Source organism: Geotrypetes seraphini, chromosome 3 (assembly GCF_902459505.1).
Source record: "Geotrypetes seraphini chromosome 3, aGeoSer1.1, whole genome shotgun sequence".
Lineage (NCBI taxonomy): Eukaryota > Metazoa > Chordata > Amphibia > Gymnophiona > Dermophiidae > Geotrypetes > Geotrypetes seraphini.
In genome coordinates, this window is record NC_047086.1 from 250,060,101 (window position 1) to 250,081,296 (window position 21,196).

The window sequence follows — 21,196 nt, forward strand, 5'->3', positions numbered from 1 at the left end:
TCTGACTGCTTTATTCCTGTATGTTCACTGCCAGACTATGTCTGCGCACTGGCATTGAATATCTGGGCATATGGGGTGGCTGAAACATAGCCGGTTAAATGTGATATTCAGCCCTTAATCAGCTTTAATGAACGGCATAAAAATAGGACTGACTTTTATGTGGTCCTCCTTTATGCAGTTATCTTAGCTGGTTAAGGGCTGAATATTGGAACTTCCAACTAGCTAAGTGCCAACTCTGCCCCCAGAACACCCACAAGGTAGCTGGTCTCGGCTTAAGTGTTAACTGGGCATTTCAGCTGCACTCTCTGGTTAAATGCCATTGAATATGCCCAGTAAGCCCCAGATAAGCAATTGAAACAGCTAGAAGCTGTTTCTGACTGTTTATATTGTTTTGAATGTCGGAAACACCCCCCCCCCTTCCTTTTAGGAAATTTCCATCTGTCTTTATGGGTTTAATATGTACATAATATATGTATTTCTACAGCTGTAATTATTTAAAAAGACCAATATGGCAGCCATAGTCTGCTGGAACTCCATGGCTGAAGGGAAAGTTGGGATGCTAAGTAAAATGTATTGGGATAGGGGCTGGAGTTGGTGTAAGTTACTAGGATTAAATCCCATTTTCTTAAAATGTATAAACTATTCATAGAATAATTTATCCCCAGAGAAATGCATCTTGATTTCATTATACCTGTGGTTTGGGACTTATAGTTGTTGAGAGCAGTGTATCGCAAACTGTGTGCCGTGGCGAGATTCCAGATGTTATTCAACTTATGAATTTAAAGGAGTATATATTACTCAATTACTGGTAGTATCTTAACAACCAAAACAATAAATACCAGTTTATATATAAATGTTATTATAAATTCAATTGCTAAAATTAAATTATAACTAACAAAAATAGTGTATAAAAAGTGCTCAGAGTCTTATCTCTTGCATGCGAGCCACACTGAGATCATAAAGGGACCATCATAACACTTTCATGTCCCTTATGTTCTAAATCTTGATCTATTATAGAATGTCCAATACTCTAGTGCATACTATTTTTTCTCCTCATATATTATTAAAACGATTATTGAAACATATTGCACTTATCTTAGAACATAAGGGACATGAAAGTGTTATGATGGTCCCTTTCTGATCTCAGTGTGGCTCGCATGCAAGAGATAAGACTCTGAGCACTTTTGATACACTATTTTTGTTAGTTATAATTTAATTTTAGCAATTGAATTTATAATAACATTTATATATAAACTGGTATTTATTGTTTTGGAGATTCCAGGTGTGCCATGAAAGAGGCGAGTTGGTCGCTGCCGGCACCAGTGCTTCAGGGATTTCCAAAGCACAACAGTTTGTCCAGGTTTTGGAAGGCCTCAGGGCTGCATCTACAGAGCCTCTGAATATGCGCAGATATTGACGTGACGCCACACACACATGCGTGTGACATCACTAGTAGACAACCACGCACGCTCGGAGGCCCTGTAGATGTGGCCCCGAGTTTAGTGTGCCGCGGCAGAAGCAGTTTGCATGACACTGATCTAGAGTACGAATCCTCCAAGGAGCATCACTTACAGTAAATATAGGTATGCAGAAGCAATAACAAGTATAAATAATTAAACTGTTGATTGGGGGTGGGGTTGTTTTTATAGATCAACCCAGGGATGATACCCAGTCATGGATTTGGTCATAGGTCTTATTTCTTTGACAACCCTCGACGGTACGATAGTGACGACGATCTGGCCTGGAATGTTGCTTCTCAAAGTATGCAAAACAGGTAAGAGACCTGAAGAGAGATTATCTTAATACAGATGTGGGAAGGGACGAAGGGAAGCTAACCAGGTTTATTTCTGCTCTGAGCTGGAGAAAATCTTTAGAGGTAGATGTCTCGATAAGGCAAATAAAACAAGCTGTGAGTGATTTGGCATTTTCAAGGCCCTTCAGAATAGCTTTGAAATCATGCAGTGAAGCAAAAATTAAGAAAACCTAGTAACTGGCTGCTGTTTGCCTCTTGAAGGTAAAAACCTTTATCCCAGGACAAGCAGGCAGCATATTCTTTACGCATGGGTGACGTCACCGACGGAGCCCTCGGTACGGACCTTTTTAACTAGAAAGTTCTAGTTGGCCGCACCGCGCGTGCGCGAGTGCCTTCCCGCCCGACGGAGGAGTGCGTGGTCCCCAGTTTCTTCGTTTCCGCGGAGCGAAGAAGACGTGTGTTTTTTCAACGGTCGTTGAAATTCTCTTTTTGCCTTCCCGCTCGCGTTCTTTTTCGTTTTATTCACCTTCGGGTGCTTTTTTCTTTTCAGTTTCAAAAAAAAAAAAACAACTTTATTTTTTTCCTTATTTTTCGTTCCTGCCCCGGCAGGGCCTGTTGTCACTATCCAGGCCTCCGGGTTCGATTTTGCGGAGGCCGTGTTCCCATTCATGCCCCCGCAGCCCGGTTTTAAGAAGTGCCAGCGGTGTGCATGCCCGATCTCCCTCACTGACCCACACAATTGGTGTTTGCAGTGTTTGGGACCGGAGCATCGGGCGGACTCCTGCACCCGCTGTGCCACTCTTAAAAAACGCACTTTGAAGAATCGTCAAATCCAGCAAAATATACTTTTCGGCACCGGCCCGGCTATGGACTCGACTTCTTCACCTGCGGCACCGTCAAAATCGGCACCGGCCACTTCGACACCGCCTGATCCGTCATCGGCGCCACCGGCGCCAGGTAAGCCGGCTAAGAAGCCTTCCACCCTTGAGCGCCCTCCCACCTCGGGGGCGACACCGGCCCTTTCGGCTCCACGCCGACCCAAAAAAACGCTCCGCCCCGATATCGGTGAGTGCCTCGTCATCGGCCTCCTCATCGCCGGGGCGTAGAGCGACACCCATGGAACCAAAACAGAAAAAAGTGGTTCCGGTGCCACCCCTGGATGACCGTATCGCGGCCATCCTCCAAGACAAGTTGCAGGAACAACTCCAACAGCAACTTCAGCAGCTCTTGCCCTCCATCTTGGCACCGCTGCTTTCGGTACCAGACCGGCCCGAGCCCCGCACCGTCCAACCGGTATCCACTCCATCGGTACCTTTGGACTCGTCCATGCCCATTCTTTCGGCGTCACATCTCCACACTCATGCCGAGAGTCACGCCTTGGCGACGGTCGATCCTCCTCGGGACCGGACAGGGCACCGGTCTTCCCGTGACCCTGACCGGCACCGTTCTTCCCGGGACCGAGACAGACACAGGTCTTCATCCCCCGGTACCGTCTCGGTACGCTCGGGCAAGTCTCTGTCTAAGACTCACCATACCGAGCCTTCCACTCCGGTCTCTCAACACGCACATACTGATGTCAGAGACCCGGACCTATGGGAAGAATCCCCCCCCGGTACCGAGGAGGATGCATCGTCGTCGGACGAGGAGCCTTCGGTCCCCGATACCACATCTAAGCCTGAGCAATCTTCCTTTTCTAAATTCCTCAGAGAGTTGTCGGGGGCTTTGTCTTTGCCTCTAGAGTCTGACTCTAAGAAATCACAAGCTTTCCTAGAGGCTTTAGATTTTGATCAACCTCCCAAAGAGTTCCTAAAGTTGCCCGTACATGACATCCTACGGGAAACTTTTTATAAAAATTGGGAGAACCCACTTACTGTCCCTGGGGCCCCCCGTAAACTGGATAGCCTTTACAGGGTCATACCAATCCCTGGATTTGATAAACCCCAGCTGCCCCATGAATCTCTCCTGGTGGAGTCCACCTTAAAAAAGACTCAGGGCTCTAGTGTTTATGCCTCCACCCCTCCTGGCAGAGAGGGCAAAACTATGGACAAGTTTGGCAAGCGACTCTACCAGAACGCCATGCTTGCCAACAGGGCCAACAACTACTCATTTCATTTTTCATTCTACCTGAAACATCTGGTTCTCCAACTCTCCGCCATGCAGAAGTACCTGCCGGAACACAAGGTCCCACTATTCCAACAGCATATCTCCAGCCTGCTCCAACTGAGAAAATTTATGGTGCGCTCTATATATGATTCCTTTGAGCTCACCTCCCGTGCATCTGCCATTGCTGTGGCTATGCGCCGCCTGGCCTGGCTCAGGGTCTCTGATTTGGATATCAACCATCAAGACCGACTAGCCAACGCTCCCTGTCTTGGGGATGAACTATTTGGAGAGTCCCTGGATACAACCACGCAGAAACTCTCAGCTCATGAGACCAGATGGGACACTCTCATAAAACCTAAGAAAAAGGCTCCACCTGCTCGTCCTTACAGACCACAGGCCTCATATCAGCGCAGGTTCTCCGCTAGGCCGCTCAATCCACCTTCACAGCAACCTAGGCGGCCCCGTCAGCACCAGCACACCCAGGCTCGTGCCCAGTCCAATCAACCTGCCAAGCCTCTTCCTCCTGCCAAACCATCTCAGCCCTTTTGACTCTTCTCTCCAGGGCATAGCCAGTCTTCCACCTTCATTGCCTCTTCCTCAGCCAATCGGAGGCAGGCTCCACATCTTCCTCAGCCGTTGGGAGGTCATCACATCGGACCAGTGGGTCCTCAACATCATCCGCCACGGCTACTCTCTCAATTTCCAGACTCTTCCACCAGACAATCCTCCCGTAGAGTCTGCTTCTCATTCAACTCAAACCCCCCTCCTCCTGAGGGAGGTCCAATCCCTCCTTCTTCTCAATGCCATCGAAGAAGTGCCTCCGGAACAAAGAGGTCGGGGATTCTACTCCCGCTACTTCCTAGTTCCCAAGAAGACAGGAGACCTCCGTCCCATTCTAGATCTCAGGGACCTCAACAAGTGTCTAGTCAGGGAGAAATTCAGAATGCTCTCCCTTGCCACGCTTTACCCTCTGCTCTCTCAGCACGACTGGCTATGTTCCCTGGACCTCAAAGAGGCCTACACTCACATCCCAATCAATCCGACCTCACGTCGCTACCTGCGATTCCAGGTGCACCACCGCCATTATCAGTACAAAGTGCTACCTTTTGGCCTCACTTCATCACCCAGGGTGTTCACCAAATGCCTCATTGTGGTAGCGGCCTTCCTCAGGTCTCACAACCTCCAGGTGTTTCCCTACTTGGACGATTGGCTAGTAAAAGCACCTACGTCTCCACTTGTGCTACAAGCCACTCATCATACCATCTCTCTCCTTCATCTTCTGGGGTTCGAGATCAACTACCCCAAGTCGCATCTACTTCCCACACAGCACCTTCAGTTCATTGGAGCAGTTCTCGACACCACACTAATGAGGGCGTTTCTCCCCTCCGACCGTCAACGAACTCTGCTCCACCTTTGTCATCAGGTGATCCTTCATCAAACCATCCCTGCTCGAGAGATGATGGTCCTCTTGGGCCACATGGCCTCGAAGGTCCATGTTCTTCCTCTGGCTCGACTCCACCTCAGGACACCTCAGTGGACTCTAGCCAACCAATGGTCACAGACCACGGATCCTCTTTCTCATCCCATCTCTGTGACATCGTCTCTTCAGCAATCTCTACAATGGTGGTTGAACTCCTCCAATCTTTCCAGGGGCCTTCTTTTTCATCTGCCCCCTCATTCCATGATCATCACCACGGATGCCTCCCCTTATGCATGGGGAGCTCACCTGGGAGATCTACGCACCCAAGGTCTTTGGACCCCGCAGGAGCGTCTTCATCATATCAATTTCCTAGAACTGAGAGCCATGTTCTACGCTCTCAAGGCCTTCCAGCACCTTCTCTGCCCTCAGGTTCTTCTCCTGTGCACGGACAATCAAGTCGCCATGTACTACATAAACAAGCAAGGCGGCACCGGGTCTCGCCTCCTTTGTCAGGAGGCTCTCCGCATTTGGACCTGGGCCACGGCCCGCAGTCTCTTCCTCAAGGCTGTCTACATCCAGGGCGAACAGAACTCCTTGGCCGACAATCTCAGCCGCATCCTTCAACCTCACGAGTGGACTTTGGATCCTCCCACGCTCCACTCCATCTTTGCTCGCTTGGGCACTCCGCAGATGGACCTATTTGCAGCTCCTCACAACCATCAGCTGCCCCAGTTCTGTTCCAGACTCTTCTCTCCTCACCGTCTGGCCCCGGATGCATTCCTGCTCGACTGGACGGATCGGTTCCTCTATGCCTTTCCTCCACTGCCTCTGATGTTGCGGACTTTGTCCAAACTCCGCAGGGACGGGGCCACCATGATTCTCATCGCTCCTCGGTGGCCTCGCCAACACTGGTTTCCTCTCCTGCTTCAGCTCAGCGTCAGGGAGCCCATTCCTCTTCCTGTGTTTCCTACTCTACTTACGCAACAACGTCAGTCTCTACTGCATCCCAATCTGTCTTCGCTCCACCTGACAGCTTGGTTTCTCTCGGCCTGACCTCTCCAGGAAATCTATCTCAACCTGTCCGTCTCATTTTGGACGCCTCCAGGAAACCGGCCACCCTCCAATGTTACCATCAGAAGTGGACCAGGTTCTCCTCTTGGTGCCTCCGTCATCATCACAATCCCACCTCTTTAGCGGTGGAAACTGTCCTGGACTACTTGCTCTCCCTGTCCAATGCGGGCCTCAAGTCTACTTCAATCAGAGTCCACCTCAGTACCATCACTGCGTTTCATGAGCCTATCCTCGGAAAACCTCTCACGGCTCATCCTCTGGTTTCCCGATTCATGAGGGGCCTCTTCAATGTTAAACCACCTCTAAAGCCTCCGCCGGTCGTCTGGGACCTGAATGTGGTTTTATCAGCCCTCATGAAACCTCCTTTTGAGCCTCTTGCCACAACCTCGCTCAAACTTCTAACATGGAAGGTGCTTTTCCTCATTGCCATCACCTCTGCCAGGAGGGTTAGTGAGATGCATGCACTGGTCGCCGATCCACCGTTCACTGTTTTTCACCATGACAAGGTGGTTCTGCGTACCCATCCAAAATTCCTTCCCAAGGTAGTCTCGGCTTTTCACCTCAACCAGTCCATTGTGTTGCCTGTCTTTTTCCCGAAACCTCATTCACATCCTGGGGAACAGGCCTTACACAGTCTTGATTGCAAGCGTGCCCTGGCTTACTATCTTGATCGTACAAGGGCTCACCGCTTGTCCCCTCAGCTCTTCCTGACCTTCGACCCTAATCGTTTAGGTCAACCGGTCTCTAAACGGACGCTATCCAACTGGCTTGCAGCTTGCATCGCGTTCTGTTATGCTCGGGCCGGTCTGTCACTGGATGGTGCTGTCACGGCCCACAGGGTGAGAGCTATGGCCGCTTCTGTGGCTTTCCTCCGTTCCACACCCATTGAGGAAATCTGCAAGGCTGCCACCTGGTCCTCAGTTCACACATTCACTACTCACTACTGTCTGGATACTTTCTCCAGACGGGATGGGCACTTCGGCCAATCTGTGCTTCAGAATTTATTTTCCTAATGGCCAACCATCCCTCCTCCCTCTTTGTTAGCTTGGAGGTCACCCATGCGTAAAGAATATGCTGCCTGCTTGTCCTGGGATAAAGCACAGTTACTTACTGTAACAGGTGTTATCCAGGGACAGCAGGCAGATATTCTTACGTCCCACCCTCATCCCCGGGTTGGCTTCTTAGCTGGCTTATCTTAACTGGGGACCACGCACTCCTCCGTCGGGCGGGAAGGCACTCGCGCACGCGCGGTGTGGCCAACTAGAACTTTCTAGTTAAAAAGGTCCGTACCGAGGGCTCCGTCGGTGACGTCACCCATGCGTAAAGAATATCTGCCTGCTGTCTCTGGATAACACCTGTTACGGTAAGTAACTGTGCTATCCAGGGATAAAGATTTCCCACTATAAAAGGACATTGAATGTCTGAGGAGAGTGAGGGTAGGGTGAGACCTGGATTTTACCATTGACCCTTTTACCAGGTAGCAGGCCTGGCCTGGGTTGCTGTAGCCAGGGACCCACAGTGCTCTTGGCTGCATGAATGCAAAGGTATGACACGAGGACACGCTCTTTTCGTTTGAGCACCTCCATTTCTAAATTCTTCTCTCACTGGACATACAAGCAAATGGATATGTACGCCCCATCCTTCTAGGTGTTTTACAAAAGGGTCTGTGTTCAGCAGAGCCTTTCATAGATTACAGGAGGAAATGAGCATATCTTGATTCGGACAGCTCAGTTCCTCCCTTAATGTCCTAAGTAAAATGGGGCTTCTTACAATCTAATATACTCATTTTCTACTGGAACAAGATTTGGGACTTTCCAGGTGGGAGCTAAAATTTACAACGTGGTGAAACTGAACTGCTTTCCATCTTATTGTTTGCCAACCCTGTCCTGGAGACACACCTAACTGGTCTGGTTTTCAGGATATCTATAATTAATAGACGGGAGAGAAATTTGCATGCTTAGCTCTGCAATATATGCAACTTCTTCTCATGCATATTCAGTCATGAAAATCCAGCTGGTTAGATGTGCTTCCAGGACAGGTTTGGGGAACAATGGTCTGACCTATGTGTTCAGGTCTACACACTGACATCAGAGTAATAACACTTCATTGGATTCCCATCCATTTCTGAATACAATTCAAATTCCTCTTACTGACCTACAAATGCACTCACTCAGTTGTCCCTCACTATCTCTCTTCACTTATCTCCCCCTATGATACCCCCCCCAGTGGCGTACCTAGGGGGGGGGCGGGGGGGGCGGGCCGCCCCGGGTACCAGCCCTAAGGGGGTGTTCCCGGCCTTGCCGTTCAGTCCCCCGCCACCCCCGAAGGACCGCTCGCCCCACTGACCTTCCTGCACCACCTGTGAAGCAGCCCACAGCAGGATCGCGAAGTCAGCGTCAGCATCCCTGCGCTGCTTCCTGCGCCGCGATCCCGCCCCTCCTCTGACGTCAGAGGAGGGGCGGGACCGTGGCGCAGGAAGCAGCGCAGGGATCGCTGACTCTGACTTCGCGATCCTGCTGCGGCTGTTCATAGGTGGTGCGGGGAGGCCAGGGGGGCGAGCGGTCCTTCGGGGTGGGTCGGGGCATCAGGCCTTCAGGGTGGGGCGGGCGGGCAGGCAAGCAGGCTTTCAAGGGGGAGGGGGTGACAGGCAGGCAGGCAGGCCTTCAAGGGGGGACAGGCCTTCGGGGGGGGGGTGCAGACCTTCAAGGGGTGCAGGCCTTCAAGGGGGGCAGGCAGGCCTTCAGGGGGGTGCAGGCCTTCGGGGGGGGTGTAGGCCTTTGGGGGGGTGCAGACCTTCAAGGGGGTGCAGGCCTTCAAGGGGGGGAACAGGCCTTCAAGGGGGGAAAGGCAGGCAGGCCTTCAAGGGGGGGACAGGCCTACAAGGGGGGGGGGACAGGCCTACAAGGGGGGGGGGACAGGCCTACAAGGGGGGGGGACAGGCCTTCAAGGGGGGGTGCAGGCCTTCAAGGGGGGTGCAGGCCTTCAAGGGGGAGACAGGCCTTCAAGGGGGGGAAAGGCAGGCAGGCAGGCCTTAAAGGGGGGACAGGCCTACAAGGGGGGGACAGGCCTACAAGGGGATGGGACAGGCCTTCAAGGGGGGGACAGGCCTTCGGGGGGGGGGCAGACCTTCAAGGGGGTGCAGGCCTTCGGGGGGGGGTGCAGTCCTTCAAGGGGGTGCAGGCCTTCAAGGGGGGGAAAGGCAGGCAGGCAGGCCTTCAAGGGGGGGACAGGCCTACAAGGTGGGGAGAAGCTACAAGGGGGTGGTACAAGCCTTCAAGTGGGGGACAGGCCTTCGGGGGGGGTGCAGACCTTCAAGGGAGTGCAGGCCTTCGAGGGGGGTGGTGCAGGCCTTCAAGGGGGTGCAGGCCTTCAAGGGGGGACAGGCCTTCAAGGGGGGAAAGGCAGGCAGGCAGGCCTTCAAGGGGGGACAGGCCTACAAGGGGGGGGGGGGAGAAGCTACAAGGGGGTGGGACAGGCCTTCAAGTGGGGGACAGGCCTTCGGGGGGGTGCAGGCCTTCGGGGGGTGCAGACCTTCAAGGGGGGGACAGGCAGGCAGGCCTTCAAGGGGGGGACAGGCCTACAAGGGGAAGGGACAGGCCTTCAAGGGGGGTGCAGGCCTTCAAGGTGGGACAGGCAGACCTTTAAGGGGGGACAGGCCTTTGGGGGGGACCATGATTTAGAAGTACACGGAGGGAAGGGGGTGTTCAAAGAGACATGCATATGCCAAACTTTGGGGGGGGGAAGAAATAATGGGTCTGAAAATAGAGGAGAGGGAGAGAGATGATGGACCATGGGATTTAGGGAGGGAAGGAACAGAAAGGGAGAGAAATTGGACACAAGGGATGGTGTGGAGGAGGGATAGAGATACTGGATAGGAGGGTAATTAGGAAAAGAAACGGAGAGATGGTGGACTCTGGGATGGTGGGGAAGGAGGGAGAGAAGCCAGATGAAAGGGTATTTAAGAAAAGGTGGATCTGTGGAGGGAGATGAAAAAAAGGAAAGATACCAGACTTCCTGGGAAGGGAAGGGAAATGGAAAGGGAGGACAGAGTTGGCAGATGGATGGTTAGCATGCAGAAAGAAGGAGACCCTGGCAAGCAAGTTATCGGAAGAAAACCAGAGCCTTGGACCAACAAGATTTGAAATATAACCAGACAACAAAAGGTAGAAAAATTAATTTTATTTTCTGTTTTGTGATTATAACATGTCAGATTTGAAATGTGTATCCTGCCAGAGCTGGTGTTGGACTGCAAACGTGAGCTAGGATTTAACAGAAAGAGGAAAAGTCCTTTTTGTTTCTTTATTTTATTTACACCACAGCGCCAGTGTGGTTAGGAGAAGCCAAAGGGGGTGAAAAAGCTATAAAACCCACCAGGAGTTTTGAAAAAAATCACCCAACTGGGCAGGAAAATCGAATTGAAAAACCAATTCAATAGGGCTGAATCGAATCAAAATTTTTTTTTCCTGTATCTGGCAGCATTAGTTTGCGCTACTGTCTTAGACTTTAGGACCTGGGATTGGGGAGAGATGGCATCCTCAGTACTTTATAATGCAAGTGAAACGAGGATTTGGTCAGACTTTTGAAGGGTCTGCAGAAAAAAAATATTGTATAGGCCAGGGACATGAGACAGCAGGAAATGGGAACTTTTCTTCCTTCTATTTTTGTGAATGGAAAGGCTGAGGATGTCAGAGAGGTCAGTTAAAATATGTGCTTTATAAGAAAATATAATAATGTGTTTTATAAAGTTTATAGCATAGCTGGCCTACCCAGTGAGGTGTTCCTAGTGGTGATGGTGGCAGCGTGTCAATGTGTTGAGAGGAAGAAGTGGTCTGGGAAATTCTGCTGAGCAAACTCCGGGCCCATTTCCACCCCCCAGTTAGTCCACTCCACTCAACTGATTCACACACTGAGTGGGTCTTTGGGTGTTGTTTTGGGATCTCTTCCAGTGGTTTATCTCCTTCTGGTCCAAGGAAGGAAACTTTGTTATCCTTAGCATTGACCTACAGAATATGTTTGTAACAGCGCTGCTTGTGTGGCATTAGGCTATGTAGTGATCGAAAGAAAAAAACAGACCTTTGCACATTTTTGCACTATATGGTGGGTGTATGAGGAGATTCACATTTCCTGCACAGCTAAGTCCATGTGAAGTTACCTTGTGCTGTATTTGACATCTAGCAAGGTCTCTGTTTGAAAGGAAAGATCTAAACTTAAAAATGAAGTGGCCAGAAGTTATGGTAAAAGCAGATAGTGTAGCTGGTTTTAAGAAAGATTTGGACAAATTCCTGGAGGAAAAGTCCATAATCTGTTATTAAGACATGGGGGAAGTGTCTGCTTGCCCTGGATCGGTAGCATGGAATGTTGCTACTCTTTGGGTTTTGACCAGGTATTAGTGTCCTGGATTGGCTACCATGAGAATGGGCTACTGGGCATGATGGACCATTGGTCTGACCCAGTTAGGTTATTCTTATGTTATGTTCTCATCTGTAGGGGCCTTTGTTTTCACTTCTTATTTTAATGTATTTTTTTTCTGGGAACTTATCAGTGTTTTTTATAATGGGAACAAAAATGGAAGAGAATTAATGTGTGTGGAATGGGGGGTAACTAATTTCTTCAGCTAAATAATTCAATCCACTTCAAACAGACATAGGAGAACTTGTGCACCATTCACACACCCTCCAACCAAAAACGTCAAAAGAAAAAAACTGTTCGACAACCTCCTAGCCATTCGAGCTGCAACACTCGACCCCCAACTCTACAACCAATTGATATCAACCACAGACTGCAAAACCTTCAAAAAGAAATAAAAACCCTTCTATTCAAAAAACACATAAAACCGAACTAACACAATCAGAACTGTCCCAAGCATCACCTGCAACTACTCCATATGTACTTCTAATGTCATGACAATTTAGACATAATTTATGTTATGTTATGTTTGGAATAATGGTTACATATATGAGGTTCAATAAAAGAAAATTTTCACTGCCTGTTTCTATTCTGACCATTTATTCCATTTCATGGTTATTGCAAAAAAAAAAAAAAAAATTTTTTTACATGGGGGGGGGTGTCAAAAAATGATGGGCCCCGGGTGCCACATACCCTAGGTACGCCACTGCCCCCTCCCCCCCCCCCGTGAGCTCTGCTCAGCTGGTAAGTCCCTCCTTCCTGTTCCCTTCAACTGCCAACTCCAGACTCCGTCCCTTCTACCCTGCTGCGTTGTATGCTTGGAACAAACTGCCCAAATCCCTCTCCTCTCTGGCAGTGTTCAAGGCCTGTTGAAAAGCCCACCTCTTTGAGAGTGCTTCCTACTCCTAACTCCTCTCACCTTGGGTTCTGCATCCCCAACCCTATATATCATGTCCAAGTTAGATTGTAAGCTCTTCCAAGAAAGGACCGTACAGCGCTATATAAGTGATAAATAGTAGTAGTAGTAGTAGTAGTAGTAGTAGTAGTAGTAGTAGTAGAATTATAGTGACTTTTCCAGCATTTGGCTTTGAACACATCCTCTGGGTAAATATCTGCAAAAGTTATGGTGGCAATTCTTTAAACTGGTGCCATAAATTAGGTGTCACAAAAAAAGATGCATTAGCGCCAGTTTTATACTGGTGCGTAGGTGTGCCTAATCTGGTATAGAATACAGGTTTAAGACAGCATTGGCACACCAAAATATAAACATGGCAATGTATGCCAATTCATTGGCAGGTATATGTGGGTACATCTAAGTGAGCTATGTCATGTGCATAATTTATATTATTCTATAGGTTGTGTGTGCCACTAGGTGAAACAGCCATGACACGCCCGTGCTCCACTCATATGGTTACATGCTAAGGGGGGTCCTTTTATTAGGCTGCGGTAAGCACTAGTGCAGGGGTGCCCACACTTTATGGGCTTGCGAGCTACTTTTATAATGACTAAGTCAAAATGATCTACCAACAATAAAATTTAAAAAAAACACAAAAGCACACTGAAAGGCAGAGAAAATGTTAATTATTCATATTCCGGGTTTTTTCAAAGAGGTCACGGCAGATGACTCTATGCAATGTCACCTCAGTAACAAAATACAAAAATAGACAAATACACTCCCTCCCTTTTTACTAAACCACAATAGTAGATTTAGCACAGGGAGTTACGCTGAATGCCTTGTGCTGCTCTCAATGCTCATAGGCTCCCTGCGCTAAAAAACGCTATTGCAGTTTAGTAAAAGGGAGCCATAGTGCAAAATATAGACAGCAGATATAAATTCTCAAAACCGACACATTTTGATCACTAAATTGAAAATAAAATCATTTTTCCTTCCTTTGCTGTTTGGTGATTTCATGAGTCTCTGGTTGCACTTTCTTCTTCTGACTGTGCATACAATCTTTCTTCCTTTCTTTCAGCCTCCTGTATGTTTCCTCTCCTCCAGACCTCATTCTCTCCCCCAACTTTTTCTTTCTGTCTCCCTGTTCCCCCTTCTTTCTGTCTCCCTGTCTGCCCCTTTTCTTTCTTTTTCCGTGCCCTCCCCCAAGCCACTCGGTTTGCTGCCACCACCATCGGGGAACAGCCCCCAAGCCACCGCCGTCCCAAGCTTTCCCTGCAGAAGCGTCGTGCTGACCAGCATTCCGCTCCCTGATGTCAATTCTGACGTAAGAGAGGAAGTTCCGGGCCAACAAGGCATTTCTCCTCATTCCATCCAGCCTGAGCCCCATCTCTCCTTGATCCAGCATTTCCCTTCTGTGTCTGTCAGAATTACCATTCCACCTATTTTCCAGCATCACCCTTCTTTGTGTCCATCTCACCTATATCCCTATCTCACCACTTTTTCAGAATCTTCATTTGTCTCTATCCTTGTCTTTACCCCATGTTCATCATTTGCCCTTTCAATGTCTTTATCTCCCCCCCCCCCCCACTTTTTCAGCATTACTTCTATGTCTCTATTTCACCTCCTCTTCATGTCCCCTCTGTATCTCTATCCTTATTCAGTAGGTCCTGCTTACTCTTTCTCTTCTTTGTGTCACTATCTCCATTTTCAGCTTTCCCCCCTTTTCCTTTGTTAATGCACCCTGTAGCCAGAATCTTTGGTGACAGGTCAAAAACGCGCAAGACAATTGCGCGCAGACAAAATCGCGCAGACAAATCAGCGCTAAGACAATTCAGCGCAAGACAACTAAGCACCAAGACAATTCAGCATAAGACATTTGCGCGCTAGACAATTGAGCGCAGTGACAACTCAGCGCAAGACAATTTCGCGCAAGATAACTCAGCGCCATGACAATTCAGCGTGCCACTAGAGGCCGCTTGCCAATCAAAGGACATGCGCACGTACAGCACGTGAACACGTCATCACGTCAACGTGTGGTCAGTATGATTCCCTTGACTCTTTGCGTTTTCAATATAAGTCATGTGAATGCATTTTTGTTACCATGGTTATGTTATCTCATGATATGTATTCTCCGAAAAGCATTTAAATACAAGTCACGTGAATGCATTTTCGTTACTATGGTTACGTTTCCACATTATATATGTCCTCCGAACAGCCCGCCTTCCTTTCGCTGCCTGACCGTGTCCGTTATAGGTAAAGATCTGGTTTTGCTAGTACTTGATCTATAACGAATATTTGTCTTGCGCGGATTTTTCTCGCCTCTAGTGAGAGCGAACATACTTCCACGTTTCTTCATTTACAGGTATGTTTATATTTGCGCTTCACGCGCAACAAAAGGCAGGGTATGATTATAAAACTGTGGATGAACTGACTAGGAACCGTTTATATTGGGTATGTTGATATTTATATTTCCGGTTCACGCGCAAGAAAAGGGAGGGGATGATCATAAAACTCAGCGCAATTGATTATAAAGTTGTCTTGCGCTCAGTTGTCTTGCGCTCAGTTGCTGGCGCTCAGTTGTCTTGCGCTCAGTTGTCTTGCGCTCAGTTGTCCCGCTCGTGCACATTTCGGTAAATAAGTTCCGCTCAATTGTCTTGCACTCAAATGTCTCAAGCTCGGTTGTCTTTGCGCTCACTTGTCTTAACGCTCAATTGTCTTCCGCTCATTTGTCTTGCGCTCAGTTGTCTCGCGCCCAGTTGTCTGCGCGATTTTGTCCGCGCGCGATTGTCTTGCGCGCAATTGTCTATGAACCAGAATCTTTCCACCCTCCCTCCACTCCGGCCCAGCCCAGTATGAAATATTTCCTTTTGTTTCCCTCCCCTCTCTCTTTCTCTCTCTCTTCTGCTCCCTCACCCACGAGTCCTGCATCTGGCCCTCTCCCTTCTACCTGCACCTGGCAAAACCCCCCTGCTCTGCGGCTCTCTTAAGCAACTCGTCAGCAGCGGTGATCAAGACAAGCTGCCGACATCGAGGCCTTCCCTCTATGAGTCCCGCCTTTGTGGAAAAAGGAAGTTTAAACAAGCGGGACTCGCAGAGGGTAAGCCCCGACGTCAGAAGCTTGTGTCGATCGCTGCTGCTGAGTTGCCGAAGAGAGCCGCGGAGCAGGGGGTGTGGCCGGAAGCAGGTAGAAGGGAGAGGGCTGCTGGAAGAGGTAGAAGTTCCGGAATATGACACCGACCCGGGCCAGGATTATTTCTTTTTCAGGCTGTTGCTGCTGCCGCCACCACGCCCCCCCCCCCCCCGAAATGACAAAAACAGCCTAATGTCCGGCGTCAGCGTCTTTGACGTCGGGGAGAGGAAGGCTGATAGGCCTGGTAGATCGGGACGGCAACACGAGTCTATCACAGAGCCTGGGATGGGCTCTGCGATCGACTCACGTTGCCTTCCTGAGCTACCGGTCGATCGCGATCGACGCGTTGGGCACCCCTGCACTAGCGCATTCTTACTGCAGCATCCCATTGTAAGCTTCAAATGTATGGTAACTCAATGGCAGGTGGAGGAGTAGCTTAATGGTTAGGGCTGCGGACTTTGATCCTAGGGAACTGGGTTCAGTTCCCACTGTGGCTCCCTGTGATCCTAGGCAAGTCTTTTAACACTCCATTGCCCCAGGTATAAAAAAAAAAACCCAACAACCCGATTGTGAGCCCACTAGGAGTAGATAAAGTACCTGGAGATAATGTGTACAAGGTCCTGCATGCATGTGTGCAAAGTACCTGCAGATAATGTGTACAAGGTCCTGCATGCATGTCAGCATTTTACAACCCCCATGGCCACTGCTTCAGGGACGAGTCTTTAAATCCTGCTGCTTTAAAGACTTGTCTCTGAAGCAGCCGCCATGGGGGGTCATGAAATGCCGACAGTGTTAGAGTGGAATTTATTTCAGCTCAGTGGAGTCCGGTCAAGCTCAGTGACAGCTAGCTGCTTAATGGACTGCTTTGTGGATTATCTGCTAAGATAAGTAACATTTTTTTTCCACTCTTAATTTTTTAAGTAAAAAGATAAAAAAAGAGGGGAGGATTATATGCCAATTATTGAAAAGTAGGAAGCAAAAGAGTGTCATGAGGCAGTTATGAATAACTTCCTTTGCTTCAGAGGCTTTTCCTACCCGTTGCTAAAGACGAGCACTATTTGATAGTAATGGTGGTTTAATCAGTTTATAGTGGTTTGAAATGGCCTTAGCGAGTTGAAAAGTTCCTGCATAAGGGGCGCATGAAGGCTACTCCAGACCACACCTATGTAAATGGAATCCTATGGAACTTAAGCACACATTTTATACCAGGGATGGGCAACTGCGGTCCTCGAGGGCCGGAATCCAATTGGGTTTTCAGGATTTCCCCAATGAATATGCATTGAAAGCAGTGCACGCAAATAGATCTCATGCATATTCAATGGGGAAGTCCTGAAAACCCGAATGGATTCCGGCCCTCGAGGACCGGAGTTGCCCCTGTCTGTTTTATACATTAGTGCCTAGCGCTTGCCCACATAACTGCCAATTATTGGCACCAATCGTGTGTGTAAATGGTAAATGTACAGTGATGCATGTGGCCTAGTGGTTAGAGCTACAGCCTCAGAACCCTGAGATTGTGGGTTCAATTCCCGCGCTGTTCCTTGTGACTCTGGGCAAGTCACTCAATTCTCTATTGGCCCAGGTACGTTAAATAGATTGTGAGCCCACTGGGACAGATAGGGAAAAATACAGTACCTGATTATAAACTGCTTAGATAACCTTGATAGGTAGTATACATACACCTTAAATAATTAGGATTCATAGTCTAAAGCAGGGGTGCCCACACTTTTTGGGCTTGCGAGCTACTTTTTAAATGACCAAGTCACAATGATCTACCAACAATAAAATTTTTAAAAAACACAACGCACACTGTACGCATAGAAAATGTTAATCATCATTCCTATTCCAGGGTTTTCAAAGAGGTCAAAGCAGATGACTCTATGCACTATCACTTCAGTAACAACCATACAAAAATAGACAAATATACTCCCTCCCTTTTTACTAAACCACGTTAGCAGTTTTTAGTGCAGGGAGCTGCGCTGAATGCCCAGCGCTGCTCTCGACACTCCTAGGCTCCCTGCGCTAAAAACCTCTATTGCGGTTTAGTAAAAGGGGACCTTAGTGTAAAATATAGACAGCAGATATAAATTCAGACACATTTTGATCACAAAATTTAAAATAAAATCATTTTCCCTACCTTGTCTGGTGATTTCATGAGTCTCTGGTTGCACTTTCTTCTTCTGACTGTGCATACAATCTTTCTTCCCTTCTTTTAGCCTGTATGCTTCTTCTCCTCCAGACCTCATTTCTTCCCCCAACTTTTCCTTCCTCTTCCCTGCCCTTTCTTTCTCTCTGCCTCCCTTTCATTTTTTTCTGTTTCTCTTCTTTCCTTCTGTCTCCCTGCCTGCCCTTTTTCTTTCTTTCTCCCTGCCCTCCCCCAAGCCACTGCCACTGCCATTGCCATCGGGGACCAGGACCCAAACGCCACCAATAACAGGCCCCAAGCTCTCCCTGCTTCGGCCAACCAGCATTCCTCTCCCTGACGTCAATTCTGCCATCGGGAAGAGGAAGGCTGATCAGCCCAAGATCGCGATCGACCTATTAGGGGAAATGCTGCCGGGTCCTGCCTTCGCGGAAACAGAAAGTAGGCAGGACCCGGCAGGAAGAAGAACAAATGCTTGTCTCCCGCATTAGCCCGTAGCGAACGCTTGCTTCAGGGCTCTCAACATGTGCGCGCCGGCTTCCCTTCTCCCCTCCCCCCCCCCGGACATAACTTCCGGTTTCGGAGGGAAGAGAAGAGAAGCCGGCACGCACATGTTGAGAGCCCTGAAGCAAGCGTTCGCTACGGGCTAATGCGGGAGACAAGCATTTGTTCTTCTTCCTGCCGGGTCCTGCCTACTTTCTGTTTCCGCGAAGGCAGGACCCGGCAGCATTTCCCCTAATAGGTCGATCGCGATCTTGGGCTGATCAGCCTTCCTAATTAGTAGTAGTAGTATACTACTGTATAAATATACAAGGGTGTGCTGAAACGTTCTCAGCCCAACCACCTAAATTTTGAGCATTATTTTGCCACTGTAGCTGAAAAGAGTGTTATCTTATTTCGTTAGGTGCAAATTTGCAGAAATGAAATTCTATGTTTTTTGACATTGTTTCAGCTCATTCATTGAACCATATCCATGTCATTCTCTTCTTGGTTGGGCTGAAAACCTTTCAGCACCCCCTCTTATGTGCGTGATTTGGTGCATCTTATAGAAATGCCCTTCTTATGGATAAAATAACTGTATAGCTTTATTTACCGGGGAAAGAGGGAATCAAGTGATACAAAAATGCACAAATTCACAAAAGATTTTAGAAGAACATAAGAACATAAGCAATGCCTCCGCTGGGTCAGACCTGAGGTCCATTGCGCCCAGCAGTCCGCTCATGCGGCGGCCCAACAGGTCCAGGACCTGTGCAGTAACCTCTATCTATACCCCTCTATCCCCTTTTCCAGCAGGAAATTGTCCAATCCTTTCTTAAACCCCAGTACCGTTCGCTGCCCTATAACGTCCTCTGGAAGCGCATTCCAGGTGTCCACCACACGTTGGGTAAAGAAAAACTTCCTAGCATTCGTTTTGAATCTGTCCCCTTTCAACTTTTCCGAATGCCCTCTTGTTTTTTTATGTTCTGAAAGTTTGAAGAATCTGTCCCTCTCTACTCTCTCTATGCCCTTCATGATCTTGTAAGTCTCTATCATATCCCCTCTAAGTCTTCTCTTCTCCAGGGAAAAGAGACCCAGTTTCTCCAATCTCTCAGCATATGAAAGGCTTTCCATCCCCTTTATCAGATAGAGCAAACAGGAGGTGTCAACTTTTATTAGAGGATCCAACACAGCAGTTATCTGTGTTAGGGGTCACAATGTTTTTAGCCATTACTGTACAGTTTATAAATCCTTCTATAGAAAAGGTTAGTCGCATCAAATCAAACAGCAATGTTGCTAGGCCTGTTGGTGGGGCAGTGGGACTCGTCTCAGGGCTGTCTTGTCTGGAGCTGAATCGTGGAAAATAATTATTTGCAAGTGAAGCTGTATTGCATTTGATGTGACGAAATAAAAAATATATTTTAAAAAAAGATGAATGAAATATCTTTATTTTCTGTTGTTTTTCACCCACATATCCAGAGGGGGTGAGAGTGTGGGGGGGGGAGAGGGGTATATCTTTTGTTTTGGTATTATTCCTGATGGTAATGATGGATGGGGGAGGGAATTTTTATCTTTTGTATAGATACTGATTGATTATAAGTGCTTGGTTGATTATCATTATTTGTATATAAATTGTATTGCACTTTTTGGTGGCATTAAAAACTAAATAAAATTAAAAAAAACAACGCTTAATTTCTGTTCTTTTTGTATCCTCATTTTAGTTTTGCTCCTGAGTGCAACAGCGTGGGGAGTCAGGCTAACAGTTTCCTGGCGTACGTAGGAACAGTGCAGCATGATTCTTCCGCATTTCTTCCATATGTACCAGCCCCTCCATAACTGGAATAACTTGCAGTGGAATTAGACATTCCATTTAGCTTTTGATTCTTCTTGAAGAGACATGCAGTAAGACTGTTTCACTGGGCATCGTGTACTATTAACAACCTGTATGTATTTTTAATATAGCTCGTAGTCAGCATTTGAACTGGGCACAGGAGGCTAAGTGCACATATGCCCAGAGGTTGACTTTGCATAACTGCTCCGCTGCTTCTGGATGAAAAATACTAGTATTGGGCATCGACGGATGCCAGCTCACTTCAAAAAATGATTGCTCTGAAACTGTGCCAGTTAGGAACAGACTTCTGAGAATTTTATTATTTTTTTTTTTAATATGCATTATCTTGCACAAGAATATTTTTAAAGGTAGCAATTCACATCACTTTTGTCTATTATACAGATAGGGAATTTCAGTAAACAGATGAAGGTAAACTTGTTTAAGAGTGCTTGCTCGACTTTATGACAAATCATTTGTATGGCTGTTTGTGAGAGGATGGTGTGTAGACTAACCAGGGATGGTTGGTGAATTGATAGGCATCTGTTCTGTCAGTATAGAGCACTATACTATATTTTGGCGTTTGACTTTCTGTGTAGGCAGGACCGCCATCAGAAATTTCTGGGCCCCTTACTGAGCAATCCTATTGGGCCCCCCACGCACCCCTTCCCCCCCACTTTTGTCCGGGGGGGTGCTATCAGGAAATCGGCAGGGGACAAAAAAAAGTATGACAGCAGTGTTTATTGTTTATTGTTGTACACAGCAGAAGCATAATACAGGAATTTGTGCTATGGTGGCCTAGGACCAATGTTCCCTCTAAGGATTGATGAGGTGTGTGGAAAAAAAAATATGCATGAGCAACAAGTTACATACTCCACAAATTTATGAGCAGGCACGGAGGATGCATTTTTAAACAAATGTAGTTTATCATTGTACTCCTTATGTAATTTTAATCATCTATGGATATGTTTGT

General features: G+C 47.9%; 1 protein-coding gene across 1 annotated transcript in view; it reads left to right on the plus strand.

Annotated features, from left to right (window-relative positions):
- GPR137B (G protein-coupled receptor 137B) overlaps positions 1–20,953 on the plus strand; it is a 66,124-nt gene extending 45,171 nt beyond the window's left edge. Inside the window, exons 6-7 of the mRNA XM_033935686.1 lie at positions 1,650–1,774; positions 20,117–20,953. Of these exons, the coding sequence (XP_033791577.1) occupies positions 1,650–1,774; positions 20,117–20,231 (240 nt within the window). The 3' untranslated portion in view covers positions 20,232–20,953. The remainder of the gene's footprint in view (positions 1–1,649; positions 1,775–20,116) is intronic.
- The last annotated feature ends 243 nt before the right edge of the window (positions 20,954–21,196 follow it).